The sequence below is a fragment of the Rana temporaria genome, chromosome 6, assembly GCF_905171775.1.
Source record: "Rana temporaria chromosome 6, aRanTem1.1, whole genome shotgun sequence".
Lineage (NCBI taxonomy): Eukaryota > Metazoa > Chordata > Amphibia > Anura > Ranidae > Rana > Rana temporaria.
In genome coordinates this window covers 193,917,964-193,942,320 of record NC_053494.1, presented here as the reverse complement: position 1 = coordinate 193,942,320, position 24,357 = coordinate 193,917,964, and the positions used below count along the sequence as shown (strand labels likewise).

The 24,357-nt window shown below is 44.3% G+C and overlaps 1 protein-coding gene across 1 annotated transcript in view; it reads left to right on the top strand.

The window, feature by feature from the left end:
• Nucleotides 1-24,357, top strand: part of KYNU (kynureninase) — a 161,279-nt gene that overhangs the window by 66,750 nt on the left and 70,172 nt on the right. The window contains exons 5-7 of the mRNA XM_040358039.1: nucleotides 4,202-4,263; nucleotides 8,953-9,024; nucleotides 17,117-17,191. Of these exons, the coding sequence (XP_040213973.1) occupies nucleotides 4,202-4,263; nucleotides 8,953-9,024; nucleotides 17,117-17,191 (209 nt within the window). The remainder of the gene's footprint in view (nucleotides 1-4,201; nucleotides 4,264-8,952; nucleotides 9,025-17,116; nucleotides 17,192-24,357) is intronic.

Below are 24,357 nucleotides of genomic sequence, written 5' to 3'. Positions count from 1 at the left end.
CTACCATCGCGGCAGCCTTTAAAACCGCCTGAGTCTTGAATATATTAACATTGCTCCTGTATAGAGGAAAACAACACTGGGATTAATCTGCAGAGTTTGTTCATTTCTTTACTTACAGTGACCTGAAATCTTATGGCGGGAGCTGGATATCCATGATCAGAATTTATAATTAAGGGTTTCAGGTCATTAAGAGCCAATGTAAGAAAGGGAAGATGGTGGAAATTCGCACATCAAGCAATTAGACGTGTGCTTTGTGTTTCCAGGCTGCACCAGAGCATAATTTGCTGGGGTCAACTGGTTAGCATGCGCAGCATGGAAATGCAGGCTTGTATGTAAGCCTCACCTGAATGACATTTTTAATGTGTACCATAAAAAAAATTAATTCAACTGGTGCTCCAAAATTTTGGGGAGTGCAAACAAACTGAAAAATTCTGGAAAAAAACATCAAACACAGCCACTGTGCCCATCAAACACAGCCACTGTGCCCATCAAACACAGCCACTTTGCCCATCAAATGCTCCCACTTTGCCCATCAAATTCTCCCACTTTGCACATCAAATGCTCCCACTGTGCCCATCAAATGCTCCCACTGTGCCCCCCCGCTCGCTGTCTGCCCGGCACTTACCCTGTCTCGGTGGGGCAGCGGGTGGCAACGAGCGGATTCTTCCATGCTCCTCGATGTCTTCTCCCATCCTCTCTTCTTGTCCTCTGCTATGATTAACGTTTCAGCCAATAAGGTGACGGGTAACAGACCTGAGCACCTGATTGACTGAGAGGCGGTTCAGTGTTAGGGAAGCAAATAGTCATTCGCTTTCCTAACACAGCTGGGTGAACTGTGAGCGCCAAGGATAGTGCTCGCTGTTTACCTTTTTTGATTCCTATTAGAGCCAATGGGCCAGATTCACGAAGAATTACATTGCTCCACGGCAGCGTAACGTATGTGATTTACGTTACACCGCCGCAGGTTTACAGCGTAAGTGCCTGATTCTCAGAACTCTTACCTGTAAACTTGCAGCGGTGTAACGTAAATGTGCTCGCCGCAAGCCCGCCCAATTCAAAGCGTACTGCGCATGCTCCGTCAGGTAAATTACCCGACGTGCATTGCGCTAAATGACGTCGCACCAACGTAATTTGCTTAGACGTTAACGTAAATGGCGTCCAGCGCCATTCACGGATGACTTACACAAACGACGTTGTTTTTTAAATTTCGACGCGGGAACGACGGCCATACTTAACATGGCTTAGGACACCTAGGAGGTAGCCCTAATTTTACGCGGCGTAACTCGACGGAAGCGACGTAAAGTTAGATCGACGGGCAGCTCGGACGTTCGGGGATCGCCGTAAGTATTAATTTGCATATTCTACGCCGACCGCAATGGCCACGCCACCTAGCGGCCGGCCTAGAATTGCATCCTTAAGATCCGACAGTGTAATTCAATTACACCTGTCGGATCTTAGGGCTAGCTATGCGTAACTGATTCTATGAATCAGTCGCATAGATAGGACGGGCGGATCACAGAGATACGACGGCGTATCAGGAGATACGCCGTCGTATCTCTTTTGTGAATCTGGCCCCATGAGCCTATAATTTGATCCCTATTAGAGCCTATGGCCTATGAGCCCCCACCACTGAAATTGTGGCGCCCGAAAAGGGGCTGGGCGCCTAAATAGTGGTTGGTAGCGGCGGCCATAGATATATTCATGCACGGATCGCTCTGTTGGTGATAGAGGGGGTGGCAGGAGAGAGGGGGTGGCGCCAGTGTGCCCTTAAGGATGCATACAGCTGGGACACAGGAACAGAGCATTGTCACTATGCAACAGTGTGGCTTCTTTCACATTAGCTGTAATGCTTACTGCTCTCTAAAAAGCGATCTGCGGTGGATTGCGATTCAGATGGATTTACAGCTGTATCTGACAGGCGTTCTACTGCTTCCTCCAATGGGAATACTAGTTCTGGTATACCTCCCAAGTTTTTGAGATAGGAACGAGCAAAAGTATGTAGGCATAGCACACAACCCCTGCCACGCACCCTTTATCACTTGGCCACTGGGCACTTTTGCCCCCTTCCTGCCCATGCCAATTTTCAGTGTTGTCACACTTTGAATGTCAGTTGTGCGGTCATGCTACATTGTACCCATATGAGATTTTTATCATTTTTTTTTTACAAATAGAGCTTTCTTTTGGTGGTATTTAATCACCACTGTGTTTTTATTTATTTTTGCTAAATAAACAAAAAAATACAGAAAAATCTGAAAAAAATAAATACATCTTAATTTCAGTTATAAAATTTTGTAAATTAGTCATTTTTCTTTTTCATTGATGTGCGCTGATATGCTGCCCTGGTGGGCACTGATGAGGCTGTCCTGATATGCGGCACTGATGGGCAGAGGTCAAGTGGTTATTGAGGAAAAGTGTGACTGAGATTGTGTGCCTGGCTGTGGGGCAATCAACTGGGGAAGAACCTGGGCACACTTTCAGTGGCTCCTACGGGAGTAAGCACCCAAAGTGTAAATGAAGTTACAGGCAGTGCTGGGACAAGCCATTACAGTGCCCAGGGCAATGATGCCAAACTGCACCCTCTTCCCTTATGCCGTGTACACACAGTCGTTTTTAATGACCAATTTAAAGAATGGAATTTTTCTCGTCATGAAAAATGGTCGGGTGTATGGGGCATTAGGGCTAGATTCAGGGTGCCCCTATTCCTAAAGTAAACCATTGCGCCCTGAGGGCAGTCATCCCTCCTGCTCACCCCTTGTCCGACCTTGGTTACAGGGACACTGAATTACTGGGAGGATTAACATGTATTTGTCTGTACTTGCAGAAAATGTACTTTGAAAAAAGAAAACTAATACACCACATATAAGGACTGCTAAGCTGCAATATACCTTATATACTCGAGTATAAGCCGTGTTTTCCAGCACATATTTTTGTGCTGAAAATGCCCCCCTCGGCTTATACTTGAGTCACCTTTTTGCGCCTGATCTCCCAGATTTTTGGGACCCGGTACCGGCCAGCCATAGGTCCCCTGGACCCCTGGCACACATGTAGCCCCACTCTTCCTCTACATGTTTGAAAAGTTTGGGGGACCTATGGCTGGGGAGCACCAATTTTTCAAAGCCGGGCACCCCTTCCATAGACTCCCATGTTAAACATCAGTCTAGTCATGGGCACAGTGAGGCATGGGCACAGTGAGGCATGCACATGGACACAGTGCAGCACAGTGAAGTATGCAAATGGACACCCTAGGCTTATACTCAAGTCAATACTTTTAGCGTCGCAAAGTTACGGCTTCTATTTAGGTGGTGTAACAATAGACAGCCCATGTTAAAGTATGGCCGTCGTTCCCGTGTCGAATTTCAATTTTTTTTTTTTTTTTGCGTAAGACGTCCAGCAATACGAAAGGACGTAACGCACGTCGCGGTTCAAAAAACACGTCGGGGCGACGTCATTTCGCGCAAAGCACGGCGGGAAATTGTCCTAACGGAGCATGCGCAGAACGTTCGGCACGGGAACGCGCCTAATTTAAATGGTACACGCCCCATTTGAATTAGGCGGGCTTGCGCCGGATGGCTTTACGCTACGCCGCCGCAAGTTTACACGCAAGTGCTTTGTGAATCAAGCACTTACGACGAAAACTTGCGGCGGAGTAACGTAAAGGGGATACGTTACGCCGCTGCAATTGTTCGTGAATCTGGCCCTCAGTTCTTAAGTTAATTAAATTCATATGAGTTTAGATTCAAATATTTTTTGGTACGCAGTATTTTGTTTTTTTGGAACATGACAATGTATTTCCCAATGAACGTATTCCTTGCCTCTGCAGAGGTTGCTCGGTATTGTTGCAGAAAGTTGATTAATTTGCCAATCGCATCCATTCCTATATTTCAGGACCCCGCATCTCTTCTCTTCTCTTTTTAAACTCCCATTTTCACCTGCATTCCTAACTAAATCGCAGTTTGTACGGAATCAGCAGGAAAATAATCACGGCCATAAATCAGGCGCCCGTTTACTACAAAACGCGACTACTTTATTATCTTTCTTATTCCGATTGCCAAATGAGGGGAATAAATAGAGCGCCAGGTTTACTTTTGTGACACTTTAAAAAAATGTGTTCACTATTTCTGCGCAGTGGAGATTTTCTATATTAACGGAAATTAAAGGACAAAGCGAGAATTGCTGAGATCTCTGTAATGTTGTTTTGCAGGTGCCAAAACCGGAGAGGTGGCGTTAATGAATGGACTGACGGTTAATTTGCATCTTCAGATGGTGAGTCTTTTCTCCCCTGCGCTGGATGGTCTACTTTCAATTGCAGATTCTCCTTATCTATAATGCGTGTTCACACTGAGAATCATTACTTTTCCTATTCTAGAAATTGTTTCCTTCCAACTCACAGAAGCAAATATGGAACAATAATCGTCTGTGCGGCTTCTGAGTTTTACATTTTTCAGGGCCCGGTTATCTTGGCGTACAATTCTAGGTAAAACCTCATTTTTCTATGAGGCTATATCAACGCTGCGTATTTAACCGCTTCTCGACCGCCGCACGCCGATATACGTCGGCAGAATGGCACAGGCAGGCAAATGGGCGTGCCTGTATGCCCCTTTGAATTTGCTGACGAGCGTGCCTCGGGAGTGTGCTCGTGGGTCCCTGGAACTCGATGTTCGCCAGCGGCCTGCGATTGCGATGAGGAGAGGCAAAACGGGGTGATGCCTATGTAACCAATGCATTTCCCTGTTCTGCCTAGTAACATGACAGGGATCTACAGCTCCCTGTCATTGGGTGCAGTGGTCACTGTCATGTCAGTGGTAGCCCACACCACCCCATCCCTAGGACACACTTAACCCCTTCATCGCCCCCTAGTGGTTAACCCCTTACCTGCTAGTGTCATTTACACAGTAATCAGTGCATTTTTATAGCACTGTTCATCGGCTTGATGAGAGGCTGAGCTGGGTCCTGGTCCAGTCATGTGGGTGGTTCTAGACCACATGGTCTGGTCCAGTTCTGTGGCATCAGCCGACAGTGGGCTTCAGCTGAAAACAGGTCACAGTAGTGCACTCCTGTGATCCACAGAATAAGTATAACCTGTGGCTGTACTTCTTTAATGTATTTGCTATCACAAGGGGGCTAAGTTGCCCCCCCCCCCCTCCCCATGTGCTAGCATTGAGCAAGTGACAAGTCCTCTTTATAGAGATATCGGGGGTCTATTGCCTCCCCCCAATGCCCCTCCTGAAGCTCATTGTGCTTGATTAGTTGCATCATCAGCTACAGTAGCCAGGAAATAACAGCCCGGCGGAAGTGACATAATACATATCACTAATGAGGTCATAGTCACAGGGGAGATGGGGACACAGATGTTCCCTGATCACCTCTTTTTCTCACTGTAGGAGCCATTTACCATGGTCCCAGGCTCACCAGGAGAGCCAGGGAACCACCACAGGCATTGCTGGTGGTTGGGGGCACACCTTCAGGCCCCCATAAAGTCATCTGATCACTTTTATATGAAAGCCCACCAGCTTTAAAAAGCTATACTAAGCTCAAGCTATAAGCTTGGTTTAACTCCTTGTATACTGGGCTGTTTATAAGCGTATCTTGGTTGACAAAGCCATTTAGTCAATCATTGTATACAAGGAGGAGCCTACGGTTTCCAATCCTTTCTTGGGACAGCTGTAGCCTGAATCTTATGCCTAGTACACACGAGAGGATCGATCCGCGGAAACGGTCCGGAGGACCGTTTCCGCGGATAAATCCTCTGGCGGATTTTCATCTCATGGTTGTACTAACCATGAGATCAAAATCCCCGTGGAATTCCCTCCGCGGTGACGTGTCGCGCCGTCGCCGCGATGATGACGCGGCGACGTGCGCGACGCTGTAATATAAGGACTTCCACGCATGCGTCGAATCATTACGACGCATGCGAGGGATGGAATCGGACGGATTGATCCGCTGAGTCTGTACAGACCAGCGGATCAATCCGCTGGACTGGATTCCAGCGGATAGATTTCTTAGCATGCTAAGAAATTTTGATCCGCTGGAAATCCATCGGCCCGAAAAAAATCAGCGGATAAATATCCGCTGGGTTGTACACACCAGGGGATCTATCCGCTGAAACCGGTCCGCGGATAAATTTCAGCGGATCGATCCTCTCGTGTGTACGGGGCCTAAGTGTGTTTATGATACTGTCTCCCAACACAATGTTGCTGATTTTTATTTCCCAAGTCCACCTCCCCCTCCTTTTTTCCATCATTTACTTTTTTTTTTTTTTTCATTTAGTCAACCATTGCATGTGACTTGTTCACACCATAATGCTGAGTTTCATTGTGTAAAAATGCAGCATGACTTCATTTTTTTGCAGCCGAATATGTTACCACATGTCAAATAAAAAGAGTAAACGGTGCAATGCCTTGTAACAAGCAGTACATGTAAAAGCAATATTTTCCCTCAATTCAGAAATTTCCCCCGATTACTTTTTTCCTGCCACTAGATGACATCAGTTGAAGGGCCGACATCATTCAACACACTTTCCCTGAGCCCAGGTGCTCCTGGACCACCCCAGCCTGTGACTGGACAATGAAAAGAGAAGCAGCACAGTGATGAGCTCACCTCTCTGTCTATCAGTTTGCTTCTTGTCCACACATAAACTGATTCGCTTTTTGTGCTGCTTCTTTCTCCCTTAGTCTAAGTTGCTCTGTACAAGGACTGCAAGTGGCTGTTACCAGGTCAAATCAGTTATTTTTTAAGCCAGTAAATTGTGTATCAGTGATTGCACAGCTGCTTTAATGTGTCATTTTATATTTACCTAGATTTCAGCTTTAGGCTCTGTTTCCACTTGTGCGACCCCAAAGTCGCGCGATGTACAGTGCGACTTTGCAATGCAATTTTTGATGCAATGTCATGCGACTGGTGAGAACCATTGGAGAACAAGTAATACTTCATATTCCAATCACACCAGGGCAGGACTTTGGGTGGTGGGGGCCCCTGGGCTTGAGTCACTTTCGGGCCCTACATTACTACATTATTACATTCTATACATTACTTTAAATAGAACACAATGATACATACACAAGCTATGTATTGGAGCTACACAATTCTGGATAAACTGAGAATAAAAATAGAGATCACGATTCTGAAGTAAACCCCGGCCGATTTTTGCAGTTTTTCAATTATTAAGTTATAACAGATCATCGCAATGCAATATATATATATATATATATATATCCCGGAAAAACAAGACCTACAAAATACCTTTTTTAGGATGTTTAGTTCTCTGTATTTCCGGGTATCTCAAGCACCATTCGTACTGCTGTTATGTGATTCAAATTATGACGTTGCTTCCGCCCCCTCCTACTGTGTTTCTGTCGGCAATCTCGCGCATGCGCCGTTGCGCCGTAGCCATTCTTTGCTGTGTCTGCGGCTGCTGTTTTTTTTCCACTCCCCTTTTGTGACGTCTTCTTTAGTCACACAAGGGAGTATCAGGAAGAGTGGAAGGAGCTAAACACCGCGGGACTTCTCCTCTGTGCCGGACAGAGGGGAAGTTCTCACAGACTGCAATCCGTCAAGCTTTAAATGCCGTTTAAGAGGGGCTAATGTGCGCAAGCACGGTGTAGTCATGCCAATGATCAGCTGCCTGTGTTATGGGCTATTTTTTAAGACAATGTTGTGTCCGAGGGTTTACATTACAACCACTTTAAATGACTGGCATATTATTGAAAAAAATTAAACGTAAAGGGCCCCCTATTGGGTGGGGCCCATGGGCTTGAGCCCAGTCAAGCCCAATGTTAAAGCGGGAGTTCAACCAATTCCTTTTTTTTTTTTTTTTTTTCCCTTAGCTTCCTGCTCGTTCGGTCTAGGGGAATCGGCTATTTGTATTAAAATATGATCCGTACTTACCCGTTTTCGAGATGCATCTTCTTCCGTCGCTTCCGGGTATGGGTCTTCGGGACTGGGCGTTCCTTCTTGATTGACATCCATCGCGTCACTCGTAGCCGAAAGAAGCCGAACGTCGGTGCGGCTCTATACTGCGCCTGCGCACCGACGTTCGGCTTCTTTCGGAAAATCGTGACGCGATGGATGCGACCGTCGGAAGCCTCTCGGAAGACTGTCAATCAAGAAGGAACGCCCATTCCCGCAGCCCATACCCGGAAGTGGCGGAAGAAGATGCATCTCGAAAACGGGTAAGTAAGTACGGATCATATTTTAATACAAAAAGCCGATTCCCCTAGACAAAACGAGCATAAAGCGAAGGGGAAAATGTGTAAGGTATGGGTGAACCTCCGCTTTAAGTCCAGCCCTGAATCGCACACTTTCCTGGATAAGCTCTCAAAATTTGGGTGCTGCAGCAACAACCAGCTGGATACTGGTTCAAGTCACAAAATAGATATTTGCCAGCACACCATGGATCGACAAAAAATAGCGTCCAAACAGGTAATGTATTGCATGATCACAAAATGAGAAAAGTGCAACATTTCGATGTCACGCAGGACCCCTTCGTCAGGCATCATCACATGCCTGACAAAGGGGTCCTGAGGTGACTCCGAAACGGTTCACTCTTCTTACGTTGTGATCATGCAATAAATTACCTGTTTGGGCGCTACATTTTGTTGATCCATAGGAGAACAAGTCGCACCGAAGTCGGAACAAAGTAGTACAAAAAACTATTTTTTTGAGTCGCACCAATTAGAACGGGGACCATTGAAATACATGGGTTTTGACTTGTCATGCGATACATACATGTGTCAAGTCGCACAACAACTTGCAGTAGTGAAAACAGAGTGTTACAGAAATGAAGCAATAGGGAGAGGTGTGAGCTTTAGGGCATTCTCTATAAAACTGCACTTAGCATACAATTCTCCTAATTTTTCAAGGATTCACTCATTAAGTCATTAGGGTTGTTATGTGATAAAAGACTCGCTTCGCTGAATTAACACAGTAATGCCTTTCCATCTCTTTGTTTTACAGCTATCCTTTTACAAGCCTACAAAAGCTCGCCATAAGATCCTGCTTGAAGCCAAAGCTTTTCCCTCCGACCATGTAAGCAGTGCGCCCTTTCTAACAGCTAATTATACGTTAATGTACATTTTCTCATACCTGCCATGGTGATAATCATCGTTACGCAGTAAATAATCCCCAACACAAAGAAAAGCACATTAACACCAGCTTGCATTATAGTATAAGGTAATATTTACCATCATTCAAAAGAATAAAAAAAAAACATATAACAGGGAGGACAGGGTTTTTGCACATTGATTTAAAGCTTAGCTGCTTGTATGGATCTTATTTTTATATTATATTTTATATTAAGTTGCTTAGTTGTATTACATATCGCATAGTTCAACTTTGACCAATACATAGCTCCCAACTGTCCCTGATTTCGAGGGCTTGTTCCTGATTTGTCTCTCTTTCCTCCTCATGTGTCCCTCATTTTGGTCTGATCTCTATGGGCCAGATTCAGGTACCTGCGCCGCGGCGTAACGTATCCCGTTTACGTTACACCGCCGCAAGTTTTCAGCGTAAGTGCTTGATTCACAAAGCACTTGCCTGTAAACTTACGGCGGTGTAACGTAAAGGCGTCCGGCGCAAGCCCGCCTGATTCAAATGGGGCGTGTACCATTTAAATTAGGCGCGCTCCCACGCCAGACGTACTGCGCATGCTTCGTTTTGAAATTCCCGCCGTGCTTTGCGCGAAGTGACGTCATTTTTTTGAACGGCTACGTGTGTAACGTACTTCCGTATTCCTGGACGTCTTACGCAAAAAAAAAAAAAATTGAAATTCGACGCAGGAACAAGGGCCATACTTTAACATGGCTCGTCTAAAGTTAAGCCATGTAAAAGCATGCTTAACTTTGCGACGGGAAAAAATTACTAGCGACGACATAACGAACGCGAAAACCTTCGTGGATCGCCGTAAAAGCTCATTTGCATACCCAACGCTGGAAAACGACGCAAACTTCACCCAGCGGCGGCCGAAGTATTGCAGCCTAAGATCCGAAGGCGTACAAAGCCGTAAGCCTGTCGGATCTTAGTCAAATGCCGTTGTATCTTGTTTGTGAATCACAAATTAAGATACGACGCGGCAAATTTGAAAATACGCCAGAGTATCAGTAGATACTCCAGCGTATTTCTTCTGTGAATCTGGCCCTTTAGTTTTATAATAAAATACACTTTTTATCTTTCAAAAAGTGTTTCCCAGTGCTAAGCCTTTCATCCAAATGCTAAATTGCTGCACTTGAAAATTTAAAAAGCCAATATAAAGGAATAGTGGTGGTCAGAGGCGGCTCTAGGCTTTGTGAGGCCTTATGCATTGTACATGCGATCGGTTTGTTTGATGAAAGCGGACCGATGGACCGTTTTCTTTGGACGAACTGACCGTGTGTGGGCCCCATCGGTTTTTTTCCCCATCAGTGAAAAAAAATAGAACCTGTTTTAAATTTTTCTTATGGTTAAAAAACCGATAGAAAAAAAAAACGATCGTCTGTGGGGAAATCCATGCATGCTCAGAATCAAGTCGACGCATGCTCAGAAGCATTGAACTTAATTTTTCTCAGCAGGTCATTGTGTTTTACGTCACCGCGTTGGACACGATCGGATCTTTAACTGATGGTGTGTAGGCAAGACTGATGAAAGTCAGCTTCATCAGATATCTGATGAAAAAATCCATTGGTTTGTTTTCATCAGACGAACCGATCGTGTGTACAGGGCATTTGACAAAATTTAGACACGAGGCCCCACTCATGCCCATAATGGATAAAGTTTCCGCCACCTGGCCCAACTCCTGACCCGAAGAGGCAACCGGCCAGACGTGGAGAGTCCGCCCTGGTTCACACTGGGCTGCGGGAGTGAAGCCGTGCGAGTTTAGCTGAACTCGCACGGCTTCACTCCCGCTGGCAGCCCCGATTTCGGCCGCGATTTAACCTCCCTGGCGGTATGATTATTTCAGAAAAAAGGTGCTGAAAGCGGTACCATTATTTGCAAGGAAATTTGGCGTTTTATACTGTAGGCCTGTAATTTTTAGGAATAAATCACTTAAATCTGACCAAACAAGAATCTAATAGGCATCCCGAGTATGACATTTTTTTAAAAACAAAATTATAAATTATAATATAATAAATAATTATAAATAATTATAACAAATAATAATATAATTATAAAAAAATTATTCAATTCGGTAATCAACTCAAAATCACTGAAATTTGCTCAGTTGCAGAATTGTCGCTGTCATTACTTTTATTTTTTATGACGAATTTCCCCACAAATCGCTATCGCACAATTCTGCAAGTGATTATAATTTATTATCGCTGTTTTCTAGCTGCTCTAAAACCATTTTTGACATAAAGGGACACTTTGGTTGCTATGGACAATCTACAGTTTGCAGGCAGAAAGAACAGTTTTTATTATATAAAAGTACATGTAGGGCACTGGGCAGACCACTAGGGACAAGGGGGGTGTGTATTTTTTACATACAGTACTGTAATCTATAAGATTACAGTATACTGTATGTATTGTGTTTGTTTACCTTTTTGAATTTGGCGCCGTTCTCCGCTCCCGTGCGTCGTAACATCGCAGGGAACGGAGATCGGCGGCACACAGAGGCACTGTGTGAATCGAGCGAGGTCCCGCTCGCTCACACAGCGCGGTGACATCGCTGAATCCAGGGACAAGGTAAGTAAACCAAGCCTGTGGATTCAGCGAGGCGAGCCTGTGTCTGACTCGGGGTTACCGATTGTAGCCCAAAAATCTCACCCCGAGTCAGACTCGGGAATACCGCCAGGGGGATTAAGAGACATCTGTGCAGGTTTCTGCACAAATGTCAATGTAAATCGCGGCCCGAAATCGCAAAAAGTAGTACAGAAACTACTTTTTGAAATTGGTGCAGCGCCGCAGATGCATACTTAACATTGGTTTGGAAAATGTATAATTTATAAAATTTATAAGCTATTTCTAACACATAGCATGCACATAGCAAAAATTACACCCCAAAATACATTCTGCTACTCCTCCTGAGTATGGCGATACCAAATGCGTGGGATGTGATTGATGTTTTTTTTTTAAGAAGCGTAATAGAGGATTCCCCTTGAGTTTAGCGCTAATGTTTTTTGGACTTTGTGACTAAATACCATCAAAAGAAAGCTCTATTTGAAAAAAAAAATTATAAATATGTCATATTGGTACAGTGTTGCATGATCGCGCAATTGTCATTCAAAGTGTGACAGCGCTGAAAACTGAAAATTGGCCTGGACAGAAAGGGGTTAAAAGTGCCCAGCATTGAAGTGGTTGAAGCGGAGCTTCACACAAAAAGTGAACCTCCGCTTTTTTGATCCCTCCGGTGACACATTTGGCACCTTTCAGGGGGGAGGAGGGTGCAGAAACCTGTCTGAGACAGGTATTTGCACCACTTTTCCGGGTCTGATCCCCGCAGGGAATCCAGCCTGTGACGTCACTCCCCCCCCGCTGTCTTCTGGGAAAAACTGTTCCCAGGAGAGAGCGGGGACCAGTGACGGCGCACCGCGATCCTCGCGCATGCGCAGTAGGGAATCGGGCAGTGAAGCCGACGCTATAAACAAAAATAAAGCGACAATTTAAAAAAATATATATTTTTTACTTTTTGCTAAAATAAATATCCCCAAAAAATATATATAAAAAAAATTTTTTATCCTCAGTTTAGGCCGATACGAATTCTTCTACATATTTTTGGTAAAGAAAATCACAATAAGCGTTTATTGATTGGTTTGCGCAAAAGTTATAGTGTTTACAAAATAGGGGATAGTTTTATGGCATTTTTATTAATATTTTTTTTTTTTGCTACTAATGGCGGCGATCAGCGATTTTTTTTGACTGCGACATTAGGGCGGACACATCGGACACTTTTGACACATTTTTGGGACCATTGTCATTTTCACAGCGAAAAGTGCTATAAAAATGCACTGGTTACTGTGAAAATGTCAATGGCAGTGAAGGGGTTAACCGCTAGGGGGCACTGTAGGGGTTAAGTGTGACCTCATGTGTGTTTCTTACTGTAGGGGGCGGGGCTGGACATGTGACGTCAGTGATCGTCGTTCTCTATGACAGGGAACAGACGATCACTGACACTGCCACAGAGAAGAACTGGGAAGGTTTGTTTACACTCACTTCTCCCTGTTCTTCAGCTCCTGTGACCCGATCGCGGGACACCGGCAAAGATCTGGTCTGCGGGTCCCGCGGGCGCGGAGCTTCGGACCTGGTCGTGAGTGCGCCCATGGCTGGGTTCTTAAAGGGGACGTACATGTACGGAAAAATGGAAAGAAACTGCGCTAAAAAATACCAGAAAGAGGAAAAGGGAGGGAAAAAAGAACCTGCAACGTAGTTACAGTCTTTTGTTTTTTGTTTATTTTTCTTGTAAATCACCATCACTATGATTGCTGAGGGATTTTGAGGTGGCTGCATGTTGCACCCTAGTGGCCATCACGGTCACTTTTGATATAGCAGCCAGTCTTTCACGTATATCACTATAGATCACCCACTTGCATACGTTTTAGTCAAGAAGGCTGGTTGAGGTAGCGCGATTTATATTTTTCGGACGTACATGTACGCCCTTGTGCCCAGCCTTGCCATTCTGAAATAAAAAAGGCCTAAAACCTACATTCGGGAACACAGCTTATCAACGTTTTTACTGCACACACATGCACACAAATGCATCAAAATGCACTTAAGTGTATACTAGCGTACACACACATACTTATGCAACATTTCTTTATAAAATAAAAATAAACACGGTGAATTCACTGAAAGTGTACAGCAGCTGTAGAGTACTAATTAGTATACGTTATAGTTTTTTTATAGCACATAACACTTTAGGTAGGTGGCGCTAATTGTCTTTTATACACGATTAGAGGCATTTTTTCTGCCAATTTCTGGCAGAAAAAGATCCAGCATATTTGATGTCTTTAATTAAAAGCTGACCATTCTAAGCACCCCTGTAAACCCTCTAACTTCTACTTTGGTTGGACAGCTTGGTCTGTTAAAATAATTTGAATAATAAGACTTACCAGCCAGATCACCAGGTGATAAAACTGTTAGGCCCCGTACACACGACCGGATCGATCCACTGGGATTGATCCGCGGATCAGTTCCAGCAGATAGATTCGGTCGTGTGTACGTCTGAGCGGACATTTCCCAGCGGATAAAAATCCAGCCGACGGATTCCCAGCGGATAAAAATTTCTTAGCATGCTAAGAAATCTATCCGCTGGAATCCAGTCTAGCGGACTGATCCGGTCGTCTGTACAGACTCACCGGATCAGTCCGTCCGCTCCCATCCCTCGCATGCGTCGTAATGATTCAACGCATGCGTGGAAGTATTTACCTTCCAGGGTCGCGCACGTCGCCGCGTCATCGTCGCGGCGACGGCGCGGCACGTCACCGCGGATGTATTCCGCAGGGTTTTTAATCCGATGGTGTGTACAGCCATCAGATCAAAATCCGCCAGAGGATTTATCCGCTGGAAACGGTCAGCCGGACCGTTTCCAGCGGAAATCCTCTCGTGTGTACAAGGCCTTACAGGGGAACTCAGAAAAACAAAGACTGCTTTCATTCTAGTGACATTATATGACATTTTACCTTTAGTTATCACTTTCATTGAAATTTGGGAGTAAAACAAGCCTATTTTCAGTTCTTTACAAAGTGCAATCTCAGCGGTAAACATCATACAAACTAGAGGGAGTAAAACTGGGTTAATCAATGATGGGGAAGGATCCTAATAGATCATAGATAGAATATCATGCAAAGCTGATTTGTAGCTTCTAGAGCCTGCAAGATACTTTTTTGTATTTAAAGAGCCACAGACTTAAAGGGTAACCCCATTTTCATGGAAAAAAATATAGCATATAAAAAAAAGAAATATAGCATTACAAATTTAAGGTTACTAAAATTGCATTTCCTGCATCTGCAGTGCTGTTATGTTCTGTAAAATTCAATGGGATATGACAACCTGGCGGTGTTCTGTACACAGTTGGTGTACAGAAAGCCTCCAAAAATGTAATTTCCTGCTTGCGTTATTCATTGATGATCACCTTGTCATACACGTGTGGGGACCAGTGGCAGCTGGGGCTCAAAATATTTGGGGGGGGGGTGCAAACAAAAAAAAAAAAAACAATTGCAGCCTCACTGTGCCCATCAAACACAGCTACTGTGCCCATCAATTGCCGTCACTGTGCCCATCAATTGCAGCCACTGTGCCTATCAAACGCAGCCACTGTGCCCATCATTTGCCGCCACTGTGCCCATCAATTGTTGCCACTGTGCCATCAATTGTCACCACTGTGCCATGCCATCAATTGTCGCATACATTTCTGCCTTGTTTAGACAATACACCAATTATTATTATGTGTCGGCTGCAGAAGTAGCCAGAAAGATTTAAAGGCTTGGAAAACTTCAGCTGTTCAGAATGAGGCAATTAAGACTTCTTTAAGTAATCCAGATGATTGCTACTGGTTGCTGCATCCTGAGGCTTTCTGAGTGAAGAAGAGCAGTGACCAGAAATACTTCTGAAGAGGTGAGGTGCTATTGATTTTTCTGTGTGATAAAAATCAAAAAGACTTTTGTTTTCTGCTGTATGATCAGCAGTGTCTGCTCAGCAGTAGGCTGTGCCAGACTCCATAGATCGGTTCCTGTGTGGTGAAGGTAGACGCCCCAAGTGGCCAGGGTTTATTTTATGTTTGATTTTGTTTATGCTGTTTGGATGCTTGCACTTGTTTCCAGCAAGATGGAAGAATAAACCAAATTCTTTGTTTCAAACCGTCTTCGGCTGTTTCTCTGTATTATTCAGTGTGTAGTGAACCCATCCAGGGGGTCACACACCCCGCTACCGAGCTAACCCCTTACAATATATATATATATATATATATATATATATGGAATATAATTTTTTTTTTCATAATAGCCAGGCTCAAAGTTACCACCCAAAAGAGCACTAAACTAAAAGAGCAGGTATTTGCAAATACATGCAACTAAACCTCTGTTTTTAATTACATACAGTTAGACAGATTAATTTGGTATAGTGCTCTTTTGGGTGGTAACTTTGAGCCTGGCTATTATGGAAACATTTTTTATATTCCATATATATATATATTTAATCACATACTGCTAAAAACGCATCTCATTCAAAGTCTCAACTCTCCCCCCCTTTTTATACATTTACAGGGATGGAGGCCTGTGGTACTGTCTATCATATGCCTCATCTAAAGTTCCCACCCTAACCCCCCTTTTTAATACTATCCAGGGATGGAGATCAGTTTTCACTAGTGGAATAGAGTGCCTCTACCGATCTACCACCAACAGTTAATTATGCATTGTCATTTTTTGACTAGCTGACCCAGTTTGATGTGGTCCGCCTTTAGTTTGGTGGTATTTTGGTTTGGTAGGCATGTTTTGGTTCCACTCCTGCATTACTTTTGTTTTTCCAGTGCTCTTTTTTGCCAGACCAACTATAGGTAGGGGCGGGTTTAGGTGATCACCTGCCCCCTATCTATTGATTAGCATGCCTGTGCTCCTTTTTAGGAGACTTTAAAAATCATAGCTAGGACTGCAGTACACAGAGTGCCTTGACGTTGGCCTGCAGCTTACACAGGTATTTGCAAATACATGCAACTAAACCTCTGTTTTTAGTTACATACAGTTAGACAGATTAATTTGGTTTAGTGCTCTTTTGGGTGATAACTTTGAGCCTGGCTATTATGGAAACATTTTTTATATTCCATATATATATATTTAATCGCATACTGCTAAAAACGCATCTCATTCAAAGTCCCAACTCTCCCCCCCTTTTTATACATTTACAGGGATGGAGGCCTGTGGTAGTGTCTATCATATGCCTCATCTAAAGTCCCAACCCTATCCCCCCCTTTTTAGTAGTAAGGATGTGTTTGCACAGAATATAAAATATTGATTGTCTTTGTGGATCAAAAAGGTTCAGCGGCAGGTTTAGGTTTCTGAGCCTTCAAGGTTGACTTTTAATTAAAAAACATTTTCTAACTCAGTGGGCACCTTTTTTTTAAACCTGTATATGTCTATATAACTGTAAGGTGATTATGTTCTGTGATGATTTAATGAAAATTCTTCACGCTCTTTAAATGAAATCTCTTGTCTTGCAGTACGCAGTGGAGTCGCAGATTCAGCTTCATGGACTCGATGTGGAATCCAGCATGCTATTAGTGCATCCCCGCAAGGTTTGTTTCACACATTTATTTCCATATTTCACTTCCAAGACTATAATCTGTGCTTCATCCTGCCAGAAACCTTCTGATTTCAGCTTCTATTTCAAGGACCTGTCTGAGATCAAGAAAGTGACCCAACAATATGGCATTCTGCTAGTCGGTGTTTGGATTAGTGTAATGCAAGTCCCCAGGGAGATACAACTGAAGGCTTTTATTACTATGCCAGTGTCTTCATTAATTACAGACTGGGAGAGATGAAAGGGTCCTGTGGACAGATACAGCAATGTCCCTACATCTAAACAGTCTTTACAAAATCTCATTGCTGTCCTCTCAGTGTTATCCTATTCATATAATGCCTATGTTAGAGATGTTCTCTGGTGAAAATTGTTATGTGTATATTTAAAAGAGGTATCCGCTGACTTTTCCTAAATGCACCTATTGGCAGGGTTTAACCGTAATACCCAAAACATGGAAGGGGTCAGCACACATCAGTATTTAAATGTTACTTTATAGTATAGGAATTAAAAGATTGCAGAAATAAGGAAATTTTTCGGAAAGGGCACCACATATAGCACCCTCCTAGTTAGGTGCTAAGATCAGGTAAATTTTGTTTGGGCTCACTGTAACCAGTATGGCTGTCTTAATTGTTTTGATCTGTGTTCCAGCAGTTGCAGGACTGAGTGCTTTCCCCTGATCAGTCCAGAAAGCTCTGGAAATTAGTGAGCAGGAAGAAGCTAATTAGCAGCTGAATATTCATTCAGTCCTGGCCAATCCCTGAGGGTTGCCCAGATGGTGGCTGGGAGCATGTATAAATACTCTGAGGCAGCAGGGTCTTTTTACTTAGAAGGAGATCACAGCCTAAAGGGGACTTTTTCCCCACTTACAGTAGGTCATCCTGACATGTGCCTGTGAGTTGTCAAGGCCTCAGGTTGGTTATCTGGAGGCCTGCTTGGCTGGAAGCTGCAGAAAGCTGACTGAGGGACTGTTGTCTGAGGATCTACTCTGTCATCACAGAGTGTCGGCAACCAATTTTCTAAGGATATTTGTGAGTACAGACTGGAGAGAGAGAGAGATCCTAGAGACTGTGGGCTGAGGCCATCCCTTGGGAGTTAGTCAACTGTGTGTGTAAATGGGACATAGTGTTCAGTGTCCTGAAGAGTTTAGTCTATTTAATTCCCAGTGAAAATAATTAGCTTGGACTTTCCACCAGAGGAAGATTACCGTATATACTCGAGTATAAGCCGAGTTTTTCAGCACATTTTTTTGTGCTGAAAATGCCCCCCTCGGCTTATACTCGAGTCACCTTTTTTGCGCCTGATCTCCTGGACTTTGGGGACCCAGTACCGGCCAGCCGTAGGTCCTCTGGACCCCAAGCTTGGCCCACATGTAACCCCACTCTTCCTCTACAAGTTTGCAAAGGCTGTTGTCCGGAGGATCTACGGCCGGGGCGCACTGATTTTTCAAAGCCGGGCACCCCTTCCATAGACTCCCATGTTAAACGGTAAACGGTAATTTCTCCGGCCGGTCGTAGGCCCCCTGGAACTTGGCACACGTATAGCTCTATTTCTCCTCTACAAGTGTGCAAAGTTTGTTGTCTGGGAGACCTACGGCTGGGGAGCACCGATATTTCAAAACCAGGCACCCCATAGACTCCCATGTTAAACATTATTCTATTCATGGGCACAGTGAGGCATGGGCACAGTGAGGCATGGGCACAGTGAGGCATGGACACAGTGAGGCATGGGCATGGACACAGTGAGGCACAGTGAGGCATGCAGATAGACACCCTAGGCTTATACTCAAGTCAATACGTTATTCCATTTTTTTGCGGTAAAATTTGGTGCCTCAGCTTATATTCGGGTCGGCTTATACTCGAGTATATATGGTAATCTCCTCAAGTTGCTGCAGGCTCCTAGTTCTATAGAAGATAAGTGCCCACCTATTTTCCCACTTAATTACCCAGTTACCCAAATTTAAAACAGCAAAAAGAAAACCCCATGACTGTTCATTAAGCCAAAGAGTGACACTGACCGCGTGCCTGGCTGCAGGGAAACTACTGGGGAAAGGATTATGGGCAATTTACTAAGCGGCATCTTTGGGGGCAGCGCTACTTACACACATCACATTTGGATTACCCACTTCAGAAAAGTAATGTCTGTCAAAAAAGGACATTTTTCAATAATAATGTAATATGAACTTACAGACCACAGAATGCCTGAGGTATACTTCCCTTGGAGGGGGTATGCAGATTACTGGGCCCTTGCAGTTTATCCAGCTGCCAGTTCAAGAAGCTACCAGAAGAAATACCCTGTAAGGGGGAACCTATTCTTTCCCTCCTTATCAGATGCTGCTTTCTAACACTGCTCCCACTTTTCCTAACAAGCAGGGCTCTATCCCAGACCTACTCCCACTGAATGACACAGGAATTTTTTAAGCACAAATCTTGTGGGATTTCAACATCCAATAGAAGATGGCCTCCTAGAGCAAATGTTATGGGGTACATTAGTCCCCCAATAGTTTCCAGCCAGCCTAAAGAATTGGCAAAGTGCCACCTTCAGGTCGAAGACAAACAGCTGCTAGTTGCTCTGGGGCTTGGAAGTAGTTAAACATTTAATTTATTTTGTGAAAAAGTAAACTTTTAGTAAAAAAAAGTCCCGTTAAATATCCCTTTAAAAACTCTTAAGTCCAATTCACAAATGGACCAGAGAGTTAAAAAAGCATGCGATTTTTACCACCAGGGTTTTGCTGGCGGTATCACATTCTGTATTTTCACAAATAGCTGGTTGCTAAGGAGTGGGCTGGGAAGCCGGCCGCCGCGTCCTTAACAACGGATGACTGATCAGCTGTCAGCGGGTGCTTGTGGCCCCATCCCCACAACTGTGCCCAGTGGTTGTGGGGGTCTGTGGGTACGAGGCTTATCGGATTCTGGAAGCCCCCTCTACCCACTTAAGGCCCGGACCAATATGCAGGTTAAGGATCTGGCCCCTTTTTGCGATTCGGCACTGCGCCGCTTTAACTGACAATTGCGTGGTCGTGCGACGTGGCTCCCAAACAAAATTGGCGTCTTTTTCTTCCCAGAAACAGAGCTTTCTTTTGGTGGCTCTTGATCACCTCTGTGTTTTTTATTTTTTGTGCTATAAACAAAAATAGAGCGACAATTTTGAAAAAAATTCTATATTTTTTACTTTTTGCTATAATAAATATCGCCCAAAAATATCTAAAAAAAAACGTTTTTTTCCTCAGTTTAGGCCGATACGTATTCTTCAACATATTTTCGGTAAAAAAAATAGCAATAAGCGTTTATTGATTGTTTTGCGCAAAAGTTATAGCGTTTACAAAATAGGGGACAGTTTTATAGCATTTGCATCAATATTTTTGTTTTTTTACTAGTAATGGCAGCGATCAGCATTTTTTTTCATGACTGCGACATTATGGTGGACACATCAGCCACTTGTGACACATTGCTGATTACTGTGAAAATGATAATGGAAGTAAAGGGGTTAACTGCTAGGGAGCGCTAAGGAGTTAAGCATTCCCTAAGGGAGTTATTCTTACTGTAGGGGAGCGTGGCTGGACGTGTGACATCACTGATCGTCGTTCCCTATAACCTGGAACAGACGATCAGTGACACTGCCACAGAGAGGAACGGGGAAGGTGTGTTTACACTCAGCTCCTGTGACCCGATCGCGGGACACCGGCAGGGATCGGGTCTGCGGGTCCTGCAGGTGCGGTCACGGAGCTTCGGAGTGGGCTGGGCTCTTAAAGGGCAACGTACCTGTACGTGCCTGTGCCCAGCCGTGCCATTCTGCCAACGTATATCGGCGTTAGGCGGTCCTTAAGTGGTTAAAAAGGGGACCCCCCAGATCCCCCCCATGTGAATACATACATAGTACCCCTACCTATTCACCAAAAAATTGTCTAAATGTAATAAGAGACAATTTTTGACAATTCCTTTAATAAAAAATAAAAAAAACAGTGTCCCCGATGTAAGTCCATAGTCAATCACACCACCCTCCACACCAAAAAAAGAAAAATGCTCCCGCCGTACACGAAGGCTGGCCACCTACAGCAGGCTCCGCCTTATGACAGTTCTTACATACGTAAGGGGTAGGACCATCTGTCTATGTGACCTAGTGGTCCTGCCCCCTTGTGACATCACTGACCCAGCCTACACCGGTCCGTGACGTCACAAGGGGGCAGGACCATGTTGAGGGCATGTTGCCTGGTATGGTTCATAAAGGGCTGGCACACTCGCTCACCCCCCCCCCCCATTCCTGACCTGCCGGGCTGAATGCTCGGATATGGGTCTGGTATGGATTCTGGGGGGGCACAATGTTTTTTGTTTTTTTTTTACTTGGGGTTCCTCTTAAAATCCATGACAGCTGATGAGTCATCCATTGTTAAGGGCGTGGCGGCCGGCTTCCCCCGGGCCCCTCCTTAGCAACCAGCTAAATGAATTATCGCATCAAATAATGCGGCAATTACCGCTAAATCGAACAAAAATACAGCATTCTGTATTTAACGCAAAATTCTTAAAGCGGGAGTTCACCCGAATTTTTTTTTTTTACCTTAGATTGATGCTCATTTTGTCAAGGGGAATCGGGTAGTTTTTTTAAAATCGAAGCAGTACTTACCGTTTTAGAGAGCGATCTTCTCCGCCGCTTCCGGGTATGGTCTTCGGGACTGGGCGTTCCTATTTGATTGACAGGCTTCCAAAGGTCGCATACATCGCGGCACGGGTAGCCGAAAGAAGCCGAACGTCGGTGCGGCTCTATACGGCGCCCGCGCACCGACGTTCGGCTACTTTCGGAAAATCGTGACGCTATAGATGCGACCGCCGGAAGCCTGTCGGAAGACTGTCAATCAAATAGGAACGCCCAGTCCCGCAGCCCATACCCGGAAGCGGCGGAGAAGATCGCTCTCTAAAACGGTAAGTACTGCTTCAATTAAAAAAAAAACTACCCGATTCCCCTTGACAAAATGAGCATCAATCTAAGGTTAAAAATTAACATTTCGGGTGAACATCCATTAAAAACGTATTGAAAACGTACATAATTGTTACTGCATGCAGTATTTTACTGCATTTTATTAGCGTAGCGTTATATAATTATTAATGAATTGACCCCTATGTCCAATTTAATTAACTTTGCAGAGGTGGATGATACACCTGTCTGGATGTCTGTGGTTTCACTACTTCATTCGGGTAAAAAAAGAGCACCTGTTACCCATAATAAAGTACCCGACATGGTCAGAAAATCTCACCTCACCTTGACCTTTTTCTCTTTTGGATCTACTGTGTACAATAATGGGAAAACACAAGACAACACTCAATTGATTTTAAACAGATCCCGTCTCCTGTCTTTTCAGAAACATTTTTCCCACAGAAAAAGATGATTTTTCAGCTGCACCGTCATTAACATTTAAGAAGGTTACAATATCCTTAAAAAGAACATACGGCAGAATGAATGCCATTTTATGCCTCCACATTTCTTTAAAGGCTAAGTTCCTTAAACCTTTCTCAATCCCATTAAACTAGTATAAATAACCATATCCCCTCAGCTAATTAGTCTCTAGGAGCATAAACATTTTATTTTGCCTGCCTTTAGGATAGATTTAATTATTTCTAGCAAATGGGAACGCATGGTTTATCCCAGGTGAAGAACATAGTGCTAAGCAGACTCAAAGCAGCCAAAGAACGATTCATTTGCCGCATTCTGTGCTTAACTCACATTCACTGTGGTTTACTTAGCATCTACATTCGATCTTGGTAACATTGGGTGTGTTTGGAATACAGACATTGTTCTACAGTGCATCCGGAAAGTATTCACAGCGCTTCACTTTTTCCACATTTTGTTATGTTACAGCCTTATTCCAAAATTGATTCAATTATTTTCCTAAAAATCCTACAAATAATACCCCACAATGACAACATGAAAGAAGTTTGTTTGAAATCTTTGCAAATTTATTAAAATTAAAAAAATTAAAAAATCACATGTACGTAAGTATTCACAGCCTTTGCCATAACACTTAAAATTGAGCTCAGTTGCATCCTGTTTCCACTGCTCATCCTTGATATGTTTCTACAACTTGATTGGGGTTAGGGGTCAGGGTTAGGAGTTAGGTTTAGGGTAAGGGGTTAGAGTTGGGGTTGGGTTTGGGGCAGTGGCGGCTGGTGCTCAAATTTTTTTTGGGGGGCGCAAACGGAAAAAAAATTGCAGCCTCACTGTGCCCATCAAATGCAGCCACTGTGCCATGAATTGTCACCACTCTGCCATGCCATCAAACGCAGCCACTGTGCCATCAATTGTCACCACTGTTCCATGCCATCAAACGCAGCCACTGTGCCATCAATTTGCACCACTGTGCCATGCCATCAAATGCAGTCACTATGCCATGCCATCAAACGCAGCCACTGTGCCATGAATTGTCACCACTGTTCCATGCCATCAAATGCAGTCACTATGCCATGCCATCAAACGTAGCCACTGTGCCATGAATTGTCACCACTGTTCCATGCCATCAAATGCAGTCAATATACCATGCCATCAAACGCAAACCACTGTGCCATCAATTGCCACCACTGTTCCATGCCATCAAATGCAGCCACTGTGCCATCAATTGTCACCACTGTTCCATGCCATCAAACGCAGCCACTGTGCCATCAATTCGCACCACTGTGCCATGCCATCAAATGCAGTCACTATGCCATGCCATCAAATGCAGCCACTGTGCCATGAATTGTTACCACTGTTCCATGCCATCAAATGCAGTCAATATACCATGCCATCAAACGCAACCACTGTGCCATCAATTCGCACCACTGCTCCATGCCATCAAATGCAGTCACTATGCCATGACATCAAACGCAGCCACTGTGCCATCAATTGTCACCACTGTGCCATGCCATTAAACGCAGCCACTGTGCCATGCCATCAAATGCAGCCACTGTGCCATGCCATCAAACACAGCCACTGTGCCATCAATTGTCGCCACTGTGCCAATTGTCACCTCTGTGCCCTTTAATTGTCGCCCCTGTGCCCATTGATGTCACTGTGCCCTTTAATTGTTGCCACTGTGACCATTCATGCCGCTGTGCCAATTGTCCTCACTGTGCCCATTGTCCCCACTGTGCCTATTGTCGTCAGACTCGGCACTGTGCCCTTTAATTGTCGCCGCTG